We start from the raw sequence: 17907 nt of genomic DNA, 5'->3' as shown, positions 1-17907 counted from the left end.
TAAAAATTTAGTGCACTGAGTATCAATTTGGTGATTCATTACCTGTGGGAAGTTTAGCCTGTTTGTAATGAGCAGTATCAGGAAAGTAAAGCATGTCAGTGTGGTGCTGGGATCACAGATCCAGTTTGGGAGGATTTCTTCAACGTTCACATGGCACTGGTTCTAAGGCCTTCTTGCATACGGAAAAAACAGCTTCGTATTTTATGGTGTGGAGTCTGAGCCTATGAAACTTCAGCATTGGAGCTGCCAGCAAGGGTTATATCTCTGTTGCTCTCTGGTGCCTCTCTTTATGGGAATGTGATGCTGAAACTGGAACTGATGGGAAATGCAGTGATGCTGACGATGGCTTTGCATAAAACTAGCTCTGGCCTGTGGAAATAATTCACTCCTAGTCTTGGCTGTGTTGCACCTTAAAGAGCAAGTCAAATTCACGTGTCTGCAGCATACTCCATCACACTCAGCTTTTGGGAGGGAGCCCTGTTAGATTGGTACATTGTTGACTTCTGTCTCATGTGTTTAGATAGCTTCTTGGCCTGACCTAATAAGCTCGAGTCTTCAGTTTGAGTACCAGTATGTTGGAAAATGTAGCATAGCTAAATGCACTGTTCCTGTAGCACTCAGATGGTCTGTGTCGAAGACATTCTTCTAGCTGTCTCTTCTTGTGTGCTTTGCTTCTCTCTCCCCTCTCTCTCTTCTCTAAAGTATCAGATATGAAATTTGATAGCACTACAAAAGTTTTCAGTTATTATTAAAATTTGCTAACTTCAGTTTAATCTGCAGTCATTCTAAAAATAAAGAGTTATCTACCTGAAAACTCCATTAATTATACGGATTTTTGCTCTTTTTTCCCTAGTGATCTGGAGCATGTACTTAAAGACTTGATTCTTTTACTGTCATATATGTTTTGCAAAGGTAGACTGAACCTACTAAAATAGAACTCTGTTGAATGTTTAACTCTAGTCAATGTTTGAATCTTCACAGATTGAAGAAGGTGTTATGGTGATGGAAGATGATTCTCCCGAGGAGGCTGTTACTACCCCAAATACACCCCGCAACCTTTCTGCATGGAAAATTAGCATCCCATATGTAGACTTTTTTGATGATCCCTCCTTGGAAAGAAAAGACAGAAAGGAGAGAATTCCAGTGTTCTGCATTGATGTGGAGAGAAATGATAGAAGGGCAGGTATGGGATGTTGTGGATAAATAAAACGTCATTTAAAAATTAACTCAAAATACTGTTATGATGTATTCTCATAGCTGTTTCCAGTGTGTTAGGCATACTTGTTTTTTTTCTGATTTCAAAATAAAGACTTGAAAGTTCTGGGGAAGTGTATTTGAAAGCTAAACGATTACATTTAATATTTACAAGTTGAGAATTGACTCCGCAGCATGAATCAGTTCCACGTAGACTTCATGCAAAAGTTTGAGAATTTCTTTTTCCAAAAGAGAAGGGAAAAAAGTTGATCCTGTGATTCATATTAATGAACACCTGGCATATTTTTCTTTCACCCTCTTTGAACTTTGTAATAATGAATAATAAATGTTTTTTTTCTATGACCTTAAAATATAACTTTTAGCAAAATAAGCTATTTTTATTGGGAACCACCCTGGCCTGCAGATAGTTCAGTATTTAGATAGTAAGACATCCATATTGAGTCAAAGAATAGCATTGTACTGGGACTTCATGGATTTGTGTTATAATAATAATACTTCCACAGTAAGCAGGAAGTTTTTAAGAGCTGTGTAGTGATATCTTCCAGGAGAAAGAAGGATAGAAGCTGATGGTGCAAAGGATGTATTCAGCAAGTAATATTTCTGTAAATCACTTGGTTAAAAGCTTGAAAAATAGATCTAACATAGTCGTAATACATTTTAAAGTTATGCAGTGCTCTACTGATTAGTATTTAGGAAATCACTTAATGGGATAATTTCCTTGCTAGTACCTTTTCTCTCTGTCTAGTATGCATTTTGATTTAATACTTTTAATACCTAGCTGGGATTTTTTTTTTAATTACTGCAATATGGGGGACTAATATTGAGGTCTTTCCTATAATAATCCAACATATAAAAGTCTAACATATACTTGCTGTTGCTTAATTCATCTATCAAGTGGTATATAACCTGGTTTATCTTTTACTACTGTATTTTTTTTTTGTTTCCTCAGTTGGGCATGAGCCTGAACACTGGTCTGTCTACAGGAGGTACCTTGAATTTTACGTGCTCGAGTCCAAGCTAACGGAGTTTCATGGTATGTTCTCTGTCACCTAGAAACCTACTTTCCCACTACTGTGATTGTTATTCAGTACTGAGCTGGAATTTAAAATAAAGAAAACAGTGTTTGCTCTGTTACAAGAATAATTTAACCTGCTTGATATCTTTATTAGGTACATTTCCTGATGCTCAGCTTCCTTCAAAGAGAATCATTGGCCCCAAGAACTATGAGTTCTTAAAATCCAAGAGGGAAGAGTTTCAGGAATATCTGCAGGTATCAAACTTCTGAAGGAGAGAATATGCTAAGCTAAGAATAAAAAACTAATAAATATCTGCTATTTTTTTTGTTGTTTCTAAGTAATGGATTATATAAAGGGTTCAAGTGGACAAGTAAAGCTTGCAGGTAAAGTTTCATGTGACTGAAAACAAATATTTCGGAGATGACAGTATCTATGGTAATGTAATCTAGTGGGTTGGCACCTCTGCCCATGGCAGAGGCATTGGAACTAGATGATACTTCAGGTCCCTTCCAACCCAAGCCATTTTATGATAATGTTCTTTGTGTATATATTTTTTGCTATAGACAAACTGATTTTTTGAAGATTAAAGTACTTATATTTCTCTTTCTGTCAATTTCAAAGAAACTTCTGCAACATCCAGAACTAAGTAACAGCCAACTTTTAGCTGACTTCCTGTCCCCTAATGGAGGAGAGACTCAGTTTCTTGATAAAATGTTGCCCGATGTGAATCTTGGTATGTAATATGCAGTTGTTTGTGCTAACAAATAATAATACTTCTGATACTGTGATTGAATACTGGTAGTAATGAATAGATACTGTTGTGTGAGGATATGCATATGGGAAATAACAACTCTGCTCCTTCACAGCTCTTGTAATTACTGTTCACAAAGTAAGGTATGCTAGTACTTTCTCCTTAAAGAAAAAACACATTTTAAGATTATGGAAAAAAGCATTTAAGTGGTTGCTTTGCACCTTTGTGTCAGCAAGCAAGGTGATAAGATTTCTCTAACAAATTTCATAGGACAAGAAGACTTAGGGCATTGTCACAAGTTACATCTCTACAAGTCAGTCATTTTTTACAGGTGTGATGGCGTAAACTGTTTCTTAATGTAATCTACCCTTGGGTGTTAGTTGATTAAAAAATATTTATTTTAATCTGAAAAGTGCAATATTTGAGATTTTTAATATTAACTAGTGTTCAATTCCCTGTTAGCATGAGCTGCTTAATATTATTTGAAGCAGGGGTATGTGTGATGTAGGCAGGCCAAATGGAAATTGAGGTAGAGAAATTCTTGACATCTAATGGAAAACTTGATAATAAATCCAATAACTGAACTGCAGCGGGACTTCACAGCTTGGCCAGAAATGCAGCTTCTTCCCAATAGTGTGCTGGAGCTGCTAAGTCTTACCTTTGTGGCTTCTCTGTCTTCATGTAATTGTAGCTCTTGTAGTTCTGGCACCAATATAGTCCAGGAGAGTTGTGTCTGAACTGCAGTGCTTCATTTCTGCTTCTCCCCCTCATTGTGTGAACCTGCTGGGGTGGCCATGCTCTTAGCATGCTACCAAACTGTTGAATGATTTTTGATGGTTGTCTTCCAGTTAAAGGCTGTTATTTTGTTCCAGACACAAAGACAAACAAAAAAAAACCACAACCTTCCCTCTAGATGAAACTGCATTGTTTAAACAAGCTTAGGGTGCTCATTGTAAGGCATCCCATGTCTGAGAGTATGATTCCCTTCCATAAATATTATTTATTATTTTTACAAGTCATGGCATTTTGGTAGGGCTTTTTATGAGAACTAATAATTTTAATTATTGTTTAATCCTTTTTACATACTTTCCAATGTAAGTTCCAAAATTCATGATATGTAGATAAGCACTACATTTAGAGCAATAAAACTAATCCTATACACTTTAGTTTTTCCACATTTAAAGTTACTACACTGTATCACCTTATCAGGACAGAAGAGCTACTTTTTAAGACCACAGCTGTAGCCTATCCAATTTGTAAACCTTTTTCTCACCAATATTTTTAAGACTGCACCCTTCTAGAATCTCTCCAGATATAGCCGATCTTTTTAGGGCAAGAAGAAGATTTGAGTTTTTATGACTTTTTTTGTGATAAATGTTTATGAAGGTGTAAGAATTTAGACACTGGAAACTGTGATTACTTTTTTAAGAAACCAGATAATCATCTGTATAATTTTTGTATTTTAAGCATCTTATTTTAAAGAATACTAAGTACTAGGTTATAAGCTGAATGTGTGAAAGACTGTTTTCACAGCTTTTTGTACCAACTTGAAAAAAAAGTTAAACTATAGTATTTTTAAATGAAATACTGGACACTGGCAGAGAAGACTGTCTTGTTTATTGTGGCTTAGTAATTTGTTGTCATATGTAGCTGTTATTAGGCAATATCTACAAATATTTTTAAAGTTTTAGATGCATCTTTAAAGATGCTATAAAGAGCTTGCTGTCTGAATGGGCTACGTAAAGGATGTGAAAAATTGGTAGGAGGATAGGAAAAGAGTTGTGTTCTGTTTACGGTCAGGCAGTGATACATTGTTTTTTTTTCCTAATTATAGGTAAGATTATAAAATCTGTTCCAGGAAAGCTGATGAAAGAGGTATGTCTTCCAGGTTCCCAACATTTTAACTCCAATGACTAATTTTACCACAGTAACTAATAGGCTAGTCAAAAACTTGTTTGGGAATTCATATTTTGTGGGTTTTGTTGTTGTTTGTCTTCCTCGTGTGCTCCCCACCCCCCAAATTATTCAAGTGACTGGTCACTCATATCTTATTTCAGAAAGGTCAGCATTTGGAGCCTTTCATCATGAATTTTATCAACTCCTGTGAATCTCCTAAGCCTAAACCAAGCAGGCCTGAACTTACAATTCTGAGTCCCACTTCCGAAAACAACAAGAAGGTACAGTAAGTCATCCTCTTCCACTTTACATGAGTGGGGAAAATTTACCATACTCTGAAAATGCAGAGAATGAACAGAAAAAGCACGAATAGAACAGCATACCTGATTTGTTTTGACTTTTCACATGAGAGAGAATAGTAGTACAGAGAGCTTTATCTCTTTCTGACTTGCATTTTACTCATTACACATTAGGGTAAATGACTTCTAAAATTCTTACTGGACTTGGGGATGAGGATACAGAGTAGACAGTCTGGGAAGTCCTGAGAGAAGAGCGAAAGCAGGTGTATTAAATGGGGGATATTGTAATGCTTCCTATTTGAACAGCCGAAGTGTTTGACAAAATTATGACTTGCCGAAGGACTCTAAGACCAAAATTTTCAAAGTGCTGATACGCGTTTATCAATTTTATGATACTATACTAATCACTAATGTCTAGCATATGTTACAGCTCTCAACTATCAGTCTTTCTCTGTAACATCACAGCTAAACCCCAGTGCTTCCATACTGAATTTTTCTCGACTATAGGAAAAGATAGCTAGTTCCTTTTTTAACCTACCTGTATTTGTGGCTAGAGCTTAGTAAAACCAATTAGAAAGATTTCCATGAGCTTCAGAAGTTTTAAAAAGGCTGTGGAGGAGTATTAATGAAAAGTACTGTCTATGCACCTTCTCTTCTTTGCAAGTGCTAGAAGCCCAGGATCCATTTATAGTTCTCTCTGGTGATGGGCCATTGTAAAAGTAGACATTATTAATTTCCCTCTGTATGGATGATTTTGTAGTATTATGACATTAGAAGAATTTGCAGCTACAAAACTTCTATACTGATTAAGTGGAAAGTGCCCCCTGCCCATGGCAGGGAGGTTGGAATTATATCCTCTAAGGTCCCTTCCAACCCAAGGCAATCTATGATTCTAGGTAGTTAAAACTATTAATTTCATTAGATTTCATCTTTTAAACCTGAAGTCTGAATTAATACAACCAATATTGTAGCATTAGCTCATATGCTTACATAGAAAATTACTAGTTTTCATTTCAAGACTTTTGTTAAACCTTGGGCAGTATTTCCAGGGTTCAGATGTTTTGCTGTTGCTGTCTATACAGTGAGGTATAAATCCATCAGTAGTTTTAAAAATCAGATGCAGAATTTTTGACTTGTTTGAAACAGTACAGGCATAATACTTTAAATATTTTTCATAAACCATCTGGCAGCATGCTGTGGCAAAGTATGAATAATCAGTTAATTTTTTACTGTACTTATAATCTGTCAAGAAGTTCTGGTGTTAATAATTTTGATACATTTAACATACTTTAAAATATTTGAGGAACAAGCTTTGCACTCTGAAGTTTTCCAGTGAAGAAAAGGTTCTTTGTGGTACGGTATTTAAAACCAGTTTGGATTTGTAAAGAGCTTAAAAATAGTATGTAACATTGCCCAGTTAAAGTATAAACTAATTTCCTGAAGTGTCAGTGGGTCGTTGTTGTGAAAGAACATGTGCAGAAATTCAGGCTTGGAAATGAGGTCTTGCCAATCCTTTTCAGGCATGGTGATCCCAGGAAAGTCAAGAGCTGGCTATGCTGTGGTTTTCATGTTATAATACTGAAGTTTCCTTGGACAAGATCTGTTTGTGCTCAATTCACACCACAAATTTTGACTAACATTAATGTACGAGCAATTCATCTGCAGACTGCTTGCTCACTAACTTGCCATCTACCAGTTTAACCAGGGCACAGGTGCTTCATCACACGGTCACTGCAATTATTAGAGATCTGATATCCCAGGTTTTGCTGAGTCTTTCCATGCACACCGAAATTCAGCCTTCCTCAGCTGATTTACTATGCTGCTCATGCCTCATTTGGAAACCAGTTTCTCTTTCTTGAGTCAGCTCATGCTTGGGAAAAGCTTTGTGCCAGGTGCCAAGACGCTGTGCCATTTGCATTTTGTCCCTTCTTGGGTTCGATCTGTAAGCCACGCTGGTTTCATCAGCTGTACCACTTTAGTTTGGACCGCTGGTTTCCTTTTGGAAGCAAATCTCCTAATTGTCTCTGCTTACCACCACACTAGAGAGCTGTGCTTGAACTTACTAACTGAATTTCTTTCAGATGAACATTAGCTGGAAAATGCTGTGTAGGAATGCAGGCACCCAGGGTTGTTCAGTCCACAGGTAGATGAAGGTAGGCCACCCCCAGTTCATGTAGCATAGACTTGAGGTGTTCAGTTGTGTTGTTTCACATGACTTCTTCACAAAGATTATAAGCACTGCGCAGCAGCCCTGTGCCCTTTCCACACGGAAGCTGGTGATGAAGGCGTATGCAAAATGTTTGTGCCAGGGTTGTGTGAGCTACCTGTATGGAGTCAATGACGAGATACATGGAAATAAGATGGAAGGCAGATCAGGCTGCAGCGCTCCTTTCTCTCTAAGCACCCATCTGTGAGAAGAGCTTGTTATTTCGTAGCAAGAAAGTTCTTCACCACGCAGTTTTTGGTGAAAGCTAGGGCAGATATTCAGTTGATGTTTGCGTTGCCACAGTGTTCCCATGTAGCTTATCTGGAACAGATCTGTTTATTCTAGTGTCAGCCTGCTGGGATCTGCTGAGAGTACAAGAACGTGTTTCCGGGTGCTTGTGCTGCCAACTCTAATGCCATGAGCAGGGCACACCCAGGCTTCCTCGTCATCAGCAGGCTGAACAGTCAGGCCTGGCAGATGAAAGCTTGAGTTTAGTCAGAAATGTGCCTACTTCTCTGAAAGATCTGCGTGCGGCTTTGTTCTGATTGTTCCTGGTGTGCGTATGCGTTCGTGCCTGAAATATCAGTGGAAAACTTTCCAGTTACAAATGCATAATGAAAATGGGTGGTCAACTTCAGTACAGCCACCAGCAATTGGCTTTTATCCTGCTTCAGACTCACCAGATCAAAAGAGTTACCAACCTTCCTGGTTAAAACAAAGAAACAAACAAAAAGCCCTGCACCCTTCTAAGGGGCACCAAACAGGATTTTTAGCTTTCCCAGCTATGTTGTTGTTCTGTACGTCTGTACCAGCTTGATAGTCTTCTGAATGAACTTTTGTCACACCTGCTAGAATAGGTCAGGACTTCTCAGCTGATGCAGATTTTGAAAAACATGCCTACAAAGGCATTGTTCTGCTGGCTTGTGATGGCCTGCCAACAGCAGTAAGAACTGTTCTGAAACATCAGCAGTATAATCTGTATTTATGCATAGTTACTTGGAGGAAAACAGCTTCTTTTCTATACGCTAATTGATGTGGTCTAGACACTACATACACTCTTTTTTCTTTTATATGATTCTTTTTTCATTTGTGCTTTGCAAACAAACAGGAAGAACAGCGGGGACGTTCATGCCTCTGGTTGTGGATATTGTTCATAATCACGGTATTGTTTTTATAAGCTTCACACCTGTACTGGAGTGTATGGGTGTACGTGTGCGGATGCACTTAGTAGCAGCTGAATAACTGTTCTTTCTGTTAGACACTTCATGCAAGTGCTCATTTTGTTAGCTTTTCCCGTTGAAGTACAATAGATAGCCTGTTGTACAGGAGGTTACTTTGGTTGTTCTCTGTATGTGCCTTTTATGTTTCACTCTCTTCAAGAGCTTGTACCATTATGTTGGAACTTCCCCCTTGAGAGCATTTTAAGAATATTTCAGAGTTGCAATCACAGTTACTGCTTGATCTTAAAGATCTGACTAAGGATAACATCGGAGTTTGTCTTGCTTGTCTTTTTTAGTGTAATTACAATAGTGAGCATTATATCACGTCTCAAATACTAAAATGAGCAGAAACATGAAAAAGCAAAATCACGTGCTTATCTAAATTAGGAATATAATTTCCGTGTTTGTGTTGGATATCCAGCTGTACATTTTTCACTTTGCTTTCCTTGGAGTCAAAATACATTCGGAGCAAAGATGTTATGGCTGCTGCATCCTTCAGGTGTGCATTGCTAAAGACTGTACAGTAAACACTTATCCTGGACCAATGCAAAATATATAATTTATAAAAACTGCTCATTGGCTTTGTAACTTCAGCGTACACTGATCTGCTGTTGCTTTCCAAAATGCCATTTACAAAAGCATGAGCTTTCAGAGCTTGACAATGAACATAGAGCTGTTGTATTTACAGAGCAAGAAAGATTATCCATGTGCAGAGGTACGTACAGTATCTGAAATATATTGCTTTTGGGTTTGGGGTGAAAGTAAAAATAACTTCAGGAAGTCAGAAAGCTTTGTCAAAGATAGCCTTTATGTTTTTTTTGTAGTTTACCCACCAGAGTTAATCATTTAATTTGGCTTGTGCACACTCCTCTGAAACTTTATCTGTTGCACAATGGGCTGCTATGAGTTGGTTCAATACCTATTGTCTCTGCTGGATTGTGGGGGATACCTAAAAAATAAATGAAGTTCTTGTTTAAGTTACAACAATTCAACTAAGAATTCAACTATTCCGATGTAGTTTTAGTTTTGAGAAGGCACATAGACTTCAGTTTATATAGGGTTCTTTAAACAACATACCAGGCATGCTTTCATACAGTAGGCATGAATAATTATCTGCTCTTTTTAGGTTTGTTGCTTTCTTGGATTCCAGTCGTCAAACATACATTAGCTATATTTGCTCTTTCATGTAATTTATGTAACAAGCTGGTATTGTTTAATTTGAGTGAACTTTGGGAAGGTGATAATGCCAGCAAGTCAGCACTTATGAAAGAAAGAGCCTGAAGAAGAAGTGTGAGTCAAAACCTGAATCTTACCAGATTTCCTAATGTATTTTTTCATAAGACTGCAGATGGTTCTGTGTAGAGATGTGCATGATTCACGGTCTGTTGGGATTTGTATGTTTAATGGCCTTATCTACTACAGGGAGAATGATTTTCTAGAGGGTAAACCAAGTACAAGCAAATTGCTAGCCATTCTTTGCAACTATTTTTAATTTGGTAGTACTACTACTAAATTTGTCAGTAGTGATCTTCTCAGTCTAGGCAATGTTACAATTATTCTATATTTTCTTCTGAGACAGTTTAGTTAGAAGCTTTACAAAAACTTTGGAGCTTTCTTTTCAAAATACAATAGTATTTTGTATAATTTTTTTTTTTTTTACTGAACTTTGGTTCAACAGGTTTGGGGATAGAATAATTTTAAATAAACTCTTACTGTGTATTGTGAGGTATTGTCAGATCTGAAGAGCATCAGGTCTCAGAGGACTTCCTTTCCAGCTGCTGGAGCCCACAGGCTTGGTGGGATTGGGAGGAAAGGATTAGTGCCTGGGTGGCGTGGTACTCCGTAAAGGTTGCAGGGCAAAACATCTTGGGATTTTACAAGTATTGTGATATCCAAAGTCAAGGAAAAGGAGGGATCGTGGTGGGGAACATGGGAAAATAGAATGATGAAGAAATAAAATGGGAAACGGGATAAATAGAAAGAAACCCAAACTTTGGTAACTTAAAGACACATGAAGTTTCTACTATAAATAATCGATCTGTCAAGGAAAAATTGGGACTCACAAAAGGTGAGTGTTTTGTCCAGAACCTGTTGTGTTTCAAAATACAAGGCAACAATATATTTCAGGAATGCTTGGATGTTGTAGGGTACTCCTGTAATTTATGGCTGACACACTCGTCTCCTTTATGCCTCTCAGTGACAGAACAGGGTGCATGAAAGGAGCAAGGCCTGTAATAAAGTCTAGATGTGTGAAGGTATTGGGAGCAAAAGGGCCTGTGATTTAATGTCTTGGTTGCACCGCTGCCGCATTTTGAATCATGAGGTTTTGGTTGTTGCATATCTTGGCAGCATGTGGTGTGCTTTTTATGCTTTCTCCCTTTGGAAAGTGAACAGCTTTTTAAAAAAAAACAACTTGATATAATGGAAAACTGATGAATTCTTTGAAAGCTCTGGAAAACAAAGTTACTTCTAATGAAAAACAAACACGCTACAGAAACCTGATGGTTATCCTTTTATTTTTGAATGCAGTGTTTTCCAAGTTATATTTCTGTTTTTAGCTTTTCAATGATTTATTCAAGAATAATGCAAACCGGTCTGAGAATACAGAAAGACGACAAAATCAGAACTACTTCATGGAAATGCTGACTGTGGAAGGTGTTTATGACTACTTGATGTATATCGGTAAGAAGTGACTTCTTTTAGTTATTCTTCTACTTTTTATATATATACTTTCATTATGAGGTTCAGGGTTTTTTTTTGGTAAGAAATAAAATTTGGTTGTAGTAATGATTAAGGACTTGCGATGTTAACAATATACAGCTTAGGAACATAAACACTCTAAAAAAAGTCTTTACTGTGCTATAATATTACAATTTATCTCATTGTTCAGTTTTTCTGTTTTTATCTTTCTGCATCTTGGACTAATTTTGTGGAAGTAGTGCCCTTTCTCAGATGCCTCTAAGCTGCTTTGTGCGCTCTGGGAACTAATTTATAAAAATAATTTAAAATAGTTGAAAAGCAACGTGAAAAATAGTCATTTTCCAGCATTGCACTACCAAAACTAAAATATCTGCTAGTTTACGATCTTTTTTCTTCTTTTGAATAAGTGACTCCTTTATTATCCTATTAGGGGAATCATATAAATATTTGTTGCTGTAACTTTGCAGGTCGGGTAGTTTTCCGCATTCCTGACTGGCTGCATCATCTCTTGATGGGAGGAAGAATTCTCTTCAAAAATACCTTGGAACTGTACACAGACTACTACTTGCATTATAAGTTGGAACAGCTATTTCAGGAACACCGTTTGGTTTCTCTGATAACACTGCTGAGAGGTTAGTAATGGTTACGTCTTTGATGTAGCAGTGTCACTTTAATTTGATAATTGAATTCCCTTCTGTTAAGTTCCAAGTACCAAACTTTGAAAATTCCTGACTAAAGCCAGTGGAACTTTAAAAATCAAGTGGATCTATAAAAAGATTCTAAAAGGTTGTTGCTGAAAGATGTTAAGTTAGCTATATTGCCTGTCAATCATGATTTAAGTAGTATGAACAGTAATTTGCTGAGGTGTGCAAGAACAAGAAAAAGAGAATAAAGGTGGGTTAGTACGTCAGTATGTGAATAGTTCATGCTTTTGTTAAATTAGTTTTTACTTGTGCTTCATTAGTCTTTTATCATAAATTTTTTGTTCCTTTCTTTCTGGTGACTTTTGAGAGGGCTTGAGTGTTTTTGACCTTCAAATAAGGGAAGCGGAGGGAGGTTTAAAAAAGAGAAGAAGAAAAAAAAAAAAGCAAACCAAACCAAAACAAAAAAACAACACACCCAAAGCAACACACAAGCTCTCAAATGCAGGGAAGAATAATCTGACCACACTCTGAGCTAAATGAAATGTGGTCAAAGCTCTGGAATCAAGACCAGCTCTGTCCGTATCAAACCAAGAAGAAATCGTGTGAAAGACAAAAAAGGAGAAAGACTTTTAGAGTTTAAAACCAAAACTGAGTGCCAAATATTTCTGATGAACAGCAATTATTTTCATTCGTAGGTAAATCTGAAATTTTGAGATAGTGTCCTAGGTAAATACTGTTTATAATTTTGAAAGGGCGAGGAAAATTGTAAGTAAGGAGATTATAACTAACTTAAAGTAGGATTGATCCAAACCCAGAAGATAATGCTTTAAAAATTTGAAAAGAATGGAAACAAATTGGCAAAAGATTATTATCCTTCAAGCAGGGGGATTACTATGGATTTGATGAGGCTGATGTAATCAAAAGACTATTTATTACCTGGCAAGGTTTAGAATTCCCTTCCCGTTAAGATTACACAGAAAAGAAGCTCAACTTTGAAGCCATTATCCAAAACATTTTTATGCCAGTGATAAGCTGCCTAAGGACAGTTTCTTCAATGTGTCTTTGCTGCAGATGCTGTGTTCTGTGAGAATACCGAACCTCGCTCTCTCCAGGATAAACAGAAGCGAGCAAAGCAGACTTTTGAAGAAATGATGAGATACATTCCAGGTTATTTATTTAACGACTCTTTATAAGAATATGGTTAAATGTTCAAACATAAGTACAACCTGAATACAGTAACATCAGCTTTCAAAATCAAACAATTCCTGTGCTGCTGAGGTTTGAGTTGACTAGAATACTGTTAAAGAGTTCAGTTCCATCACTTACCTCACTGTCACTGAGTAACGTTGTAGGTAGTGTAGTCATTCATAAAAACATAAATGAGAACTTCACAAAGGTGCTTAAAACTGTAATTTCTACATTTTTAGAATGTTTGTGTGTTTTATATTTTATCCAGATGAAGATCGGGTTAAAAAAGGGGCACTGTGAAGCCATGAGATAAATCTGAGCCCTAATTACACTGTATAAACTAGAGAAGAGCAGCCAATGTTCTGGGTTATTCAGGAAGTAATTTAAAAGTTCCAGCTTGTGTATTAAACAAAGTATTAGGACAATAGGTTGAAATTTTAAAAGCGTAATAATTATTTAAGTTTGCAGCACTGAAAATGGGGGTTAAGAAAAGGAGGAACCAGATGAGTGTTTTATTTTCTGTTGACTACTTCAGAGGGATAAAACTTGAATTCTCTTTAAATAAAACCAATTTTTTATATTACTGGACTTCAACAAAAATGCTCTCACATGGAATTATGGAGTTATTTTTATGTCAGCTGAAACTAGTGCAGGGGATGTTACTTAACCAGGTGCTATACTACAAACTACCTAGTACAGCTGTTTTGCAGTGCTTTCCAGTGACTTGTGTATTTGTTGGTGGTATCTGGCCTAGATTTAATCGGCAAGTGCATTGGGGAAGAAGCTAAATACGAAGGCATCAGGCTTCTGTTCGATGGCATGCAACAACCAGTGCTCAACAAACAGGTAACCTGGAACACCTGAGAAACTTTCCATTTCCTAAAGTGAATGAATGGCTATGGCAGAGGACTGACTCATTCAGTGCAAAAGACAAAAAGCAATAACGTTGCCTTGGCATATTCTTCATGGTTGGCTGATGTTATTTGCTTTATTTCCTTTCAGTTAACTTATGTTCTGTTGGACATTGGGATTCAAGAACTCTTCCCAGAGCTAAGTAAGGTATGTAGTAACTCTATTCAAGAATTGCAGATTGCTTCAAGCTACTATTGCTCTTTGCTACGTTTTTTTCTGTTGTTCCCATGTAATAAGTTTAAATTTTTGGTGGAAAATCTGTATTTTACTAATGCATTGAAATCATTGAAACCCAGATTACTTACATTTCTGATAATTAGGTCTCTGCAAATCTGTTTTGGCCCATTCACCTGACACGCAGTAAGGGTGCCTTTCAGTATTATTGGGCAGAATAATCACTTGCCAGGATCTGCATGCCTTTCTATGTTAAGTTCCACTATCCAGATAAAGGAGAAAGCATTCTGTGTTGTGCAAATTCTATACAAACGCATATCGCTAGGTTTGTGACCCATCTCATTTTAAAAAAATAAAACCCCACCTTATTTGTCATTCAGATTTTTGTTGCATGAACCCTGTGTCTGAAAACCACAGGAGTGCCGGCAGTGGTTTGTTTTGCATAGTAAACAGAAACAAATGATAAATGTCAGAACAAGCTAGGGCACCTTCTGGTGTTTTCATTGAAAGGAGACCAGCTTAGCCTGTTTAACCTACTTTGTGCATCAGGTCTTAGCTGGCCTATTCATCGTGGCTGTGTTCAAGCAGTTAACAAACAAAAGAAGATCCAGCCGACCAAGCAAACAAGGAAGTAGCCTAGTGACCTGTGTGCTGCGTTGGAAGACCTGACTTAGCCCTGCTGTTTTACTGCGCTGAGCTGGTTTTGTACCTCGGCAGCTATCTATAGGAACAGTGGTCTGTCTTGTTAGTGCTGGAAAAAAAGTTAAAGGCTTTGTGTTAAGCATTTAAATAATCTTAAAAGCATTGGTCATGCCTAGAGGGTGATGATCTGTAGTCTAACTGGAGGCCAGTAACCAGAAGGGTACCCCAGGGGTCAATAGAGGAGCAACCCCATGCACCAGCATATGCTGGGGACTGCCCAGCTGGAAAGTAGCTTTGCAGAAAAGGACCTGGGACTCCTGGACAGACTGGAAGGAGTTGTGTGGAGGGCCACCAAGATGCTGAAGGGACCAGAAGACCACCAGAGGCCCCTTCCAACTTCAACCATTCCATGGTTCAGTAACAGTGGATATATTTAATGGGGATTTTTTTTTTTTTCTTTGAACACAAAACAAGAAAAGGTTATTCAATTTAAATGGGGATTAAGGTTTTTGCAATTTCTTAATCCATCCTTTCATTCCCTGTAACTGCGTGCCACTGCTTGATTGCTCTGCAGTGTTGCAGAAAAACACCTGGCAAGGAGGGATCTCTGAGGCTCCCTTTGGTCCAGTGACCCAGAAGTGTTGAGGCCTGGGCTCTGCATGTCCCATGTGGCTGAGGCTGGTGATGGGCATGGAGGGAGAGTATTTGCTGGGCTGGATTTCGGTAAGGGAAAGGAAAAGAAGGTACTCCAACCAGGAACTTCAGCAGTTTTCCTGTTTTGGATGTGCCAAGAGTAAAACAGAAGACAGGACTGCTTCCGTGATGTTTGCCTGTAGGATGTAGTAGTGAGGGTTGTAGGGCTGTGGTGGACTAAGTGGGGCAAATGAGGGAAGGTCAGTATGAAAAGGCACAAGCAGGGTGGAGAGAGAGGATGGGTGAAGGGCAGTGTTTTTCATATGGAGCCCTCAATTCAAAATGCAATTTCTCCCAAATCACTGCAAGCTGACCGTGAAACCATTTAGAAAGAAAATAGTTTCCTCCAAACAGCTTTAATTGGCAAGCTTAATGGCTGGTTCTTACTTAGTTATCAGTCCTACTGGGGAAAAAAATGACCCCAGTGACTTACCTCTGTTGAGCAGCTGGGTCCTTCTTGAGTTGCATGACATCAAAGTGTGTTCATAGTTACAGTGAGGAACAGAAAATGTTTCAACTCAGTTTAGAGAGAAATTGGGGCATCCTGGAACTTTTATTTTGAGTACTGCGCGTTCAGCAGGGGCAATAGCAATAGGAGAAATGGGAAAATTTCTGTTAGGGGGATGTCAGCCCCCCTGTTGAAGTCAAATCCTACTGCATGTACCAATGCAGATACGAAGTGGATCACTACAGATACGCTGTGTTTAATGTCAGCATGCCAAAGTGTACCAGTTCTAATGATAAGAACTGAAAAGCACTTTTATGTTTTGCCTTTGATACAATAATACAGCCAGTCCCCTGGAAGCCTGTTCGGACAGGATATGAGATAAAGGGTAAGCTGAGACAGGAGAAGCTTTCCTAGCAGAGCAGGAAAAGAAATCCAGTTGCAAAAATGTGCCAGTGCCACTTCCAAATCAGAAAATTGCTACATTGTGAAATTATGTGTATTTAGCACTTAAGGATGGAGGAGGTGAGAAATTCCAGAGTAGGAATAAAATCTCTTTCAACTAATAGCATTAAAAACCTGAAAGCAGTAGCCTTCCTTTCTGTTATCTCTGATTTCAAGTGGTTGTTTTCAAATATCATTAATCGTTGCACATCAGATCAGCTGTTCATATGTAAATGTGTTATCATAGTTAAGTCTTTCTGTTTTGATTACTGTTCAACAGGGTCCGAAGGAAGCTAGCTCTGTGTCATGTTGGATGTGAATGCAGGGACCTTGCTGGACATGCGGTGGAAGCATCTGCTGTGCACTAACATAATGGACATGTGATATTTTAACCTTGCATTGTATATTTTCTTGTAAATAACATAAAATCTAAGTTCTAAAAACCTCTTTATGCAATAAAGACAATAAAATTTAATAACAATTACAGTAAATAATATATCTGTACTTTTTATTTAAATTTACTTAGCTGTTATCAGTAAGTAGATTTGTTTCCCCCAAACAAATGAAAAAAGCATGTGAAAGTACAGGATGGTATAAAATAGGAGAGCAGCCTACATCTTTACCTTTGCTAAAAGTGTAATAATTGCTTTCCTGTAAGGACACTTCGAAAAATAGATTAGGAACACAGGATTATAAAAGGCTATATGAGTCTGTTCTTAGTGTTTACTAAGCATTTATTAGCACAAAAATGTATGGAAGATTTTTCCTGTAAACCTTAATTGGTCGGCTCAGCCTTTATAAAAGACACTTTAAAAGTACTTATACATAGATTTTTAAGAAGTTTTACTCAAAGAACACCACAGAAATATGTTAATAGACATTCCTTGAAATTTTTTTCATACACTCCCTATTTTATTTTTTACAAACAAGCCAAACTTATCTAATGCAGCATTACTGTTCTTTGTCTATACAATTTGCATTAACTGTCTATACTGCTTTTGTCTATACTTTTTCCTTCTGTTTGCCAAAAGAAGGTAGAGATGTTATTTCCCTCTGGGTATACCAAAAGAGGAGTTGTAACTTGTTTTTAAACAAAACAACAAAAAAAAAGTGCAGGTACAGCTCAGTCTATAAATGTAGTCTCTGTTACTGGTTTTATGTTGATTTAGGGAAGACCATTCTGTAAATTGATAACTTGAGGAGCTAGATTTGACGAATCATCAGTGCCACATTAGAACTGGTTCTGTGTCAAGGTCAGCTGCTATTTGTCTCCCTGGTCTAGTGCAGCTTATTTAATGCAACTGTGTAGTCCAGATCTTTTCATGCACAACCCTTGAATTTATGTGAAAACTAATGATGTCTTGAAATTTAAATATACTGGAGTTTATCTTAATATTATACAACTCCTCCATGTAATCTACAGATGTGCTGAATTTAAGTGAGTAGCTTGACTCTTGAAAAA

At 37.5% G+C, this 17907-nt stretch overlaps 1 protein-coding gene across 2 annotated transcripts in view; it reads left to right on the top strand.

Moving 5' to 3' along the window:
• The window catches only part of SNX14 (sorting nexin 14), a 53033-nt gene extending 36103 nt beyond the window's left edge, over positions 1–16930 (top strand). For both annotated transcript variants that reach the window (XM_084283302.1, XM_084283301.1), the window contains 12 exons: positions 982–1183; positions 2165–2248; positions 2385–2485; positions 2853–2964; positions 4817–4857; positions 5040–5159; positions 11162–11285; positions 11771–11935; positions 13019–13114; positions 13890–13981; positions 14138–14194; positions 16726–16930. In XM_084283302.1, coding sequence (XP_084139428.1) covers positions 982–1183; positions 2165–2248; positions 2385–2485; positions 2853–2964; positions 4817–4857; positions 5040–5159; positions 11162–11285; positions 11771–11935; positions 13019–13114; positions 13890–13981; positions 14138–14194; positions 16726–16764 — 1233 coding nt within the window. In that variant the 3' untranslated portion in view covers positions 16765–16930. The remainder of the gene's footprint in view (positions 1–981; positions 1184–2164; positions 2249–2384; positions 2486–2852; positions 2965–4816; positions 4858–5039; positions 5160–11161; positions 11286–11770; positions 11936–13018; positions 13115–13889; positions 13982–14137; positions 14195–16725) is intronic.
• The last annotated feature ends 977 nt before the right edge of the window (positions 16931–17907 follow it).

Source organism: Netta rufina (assembly GCF_964035555.1).
Source record: "Netta rufina genome assembly, chromosome: 3".
Lineage (NCBI taxonomy): Eukaryota > Metazoa > Chordata > Aves > Anseriformes > Anatidae > Netta > Netta rufina.
The sequence above is the reverse complement of the archived record's forward strand: the minus strand, read 5'-3'. Positions and strand labels throughout refer to the sequence as shown.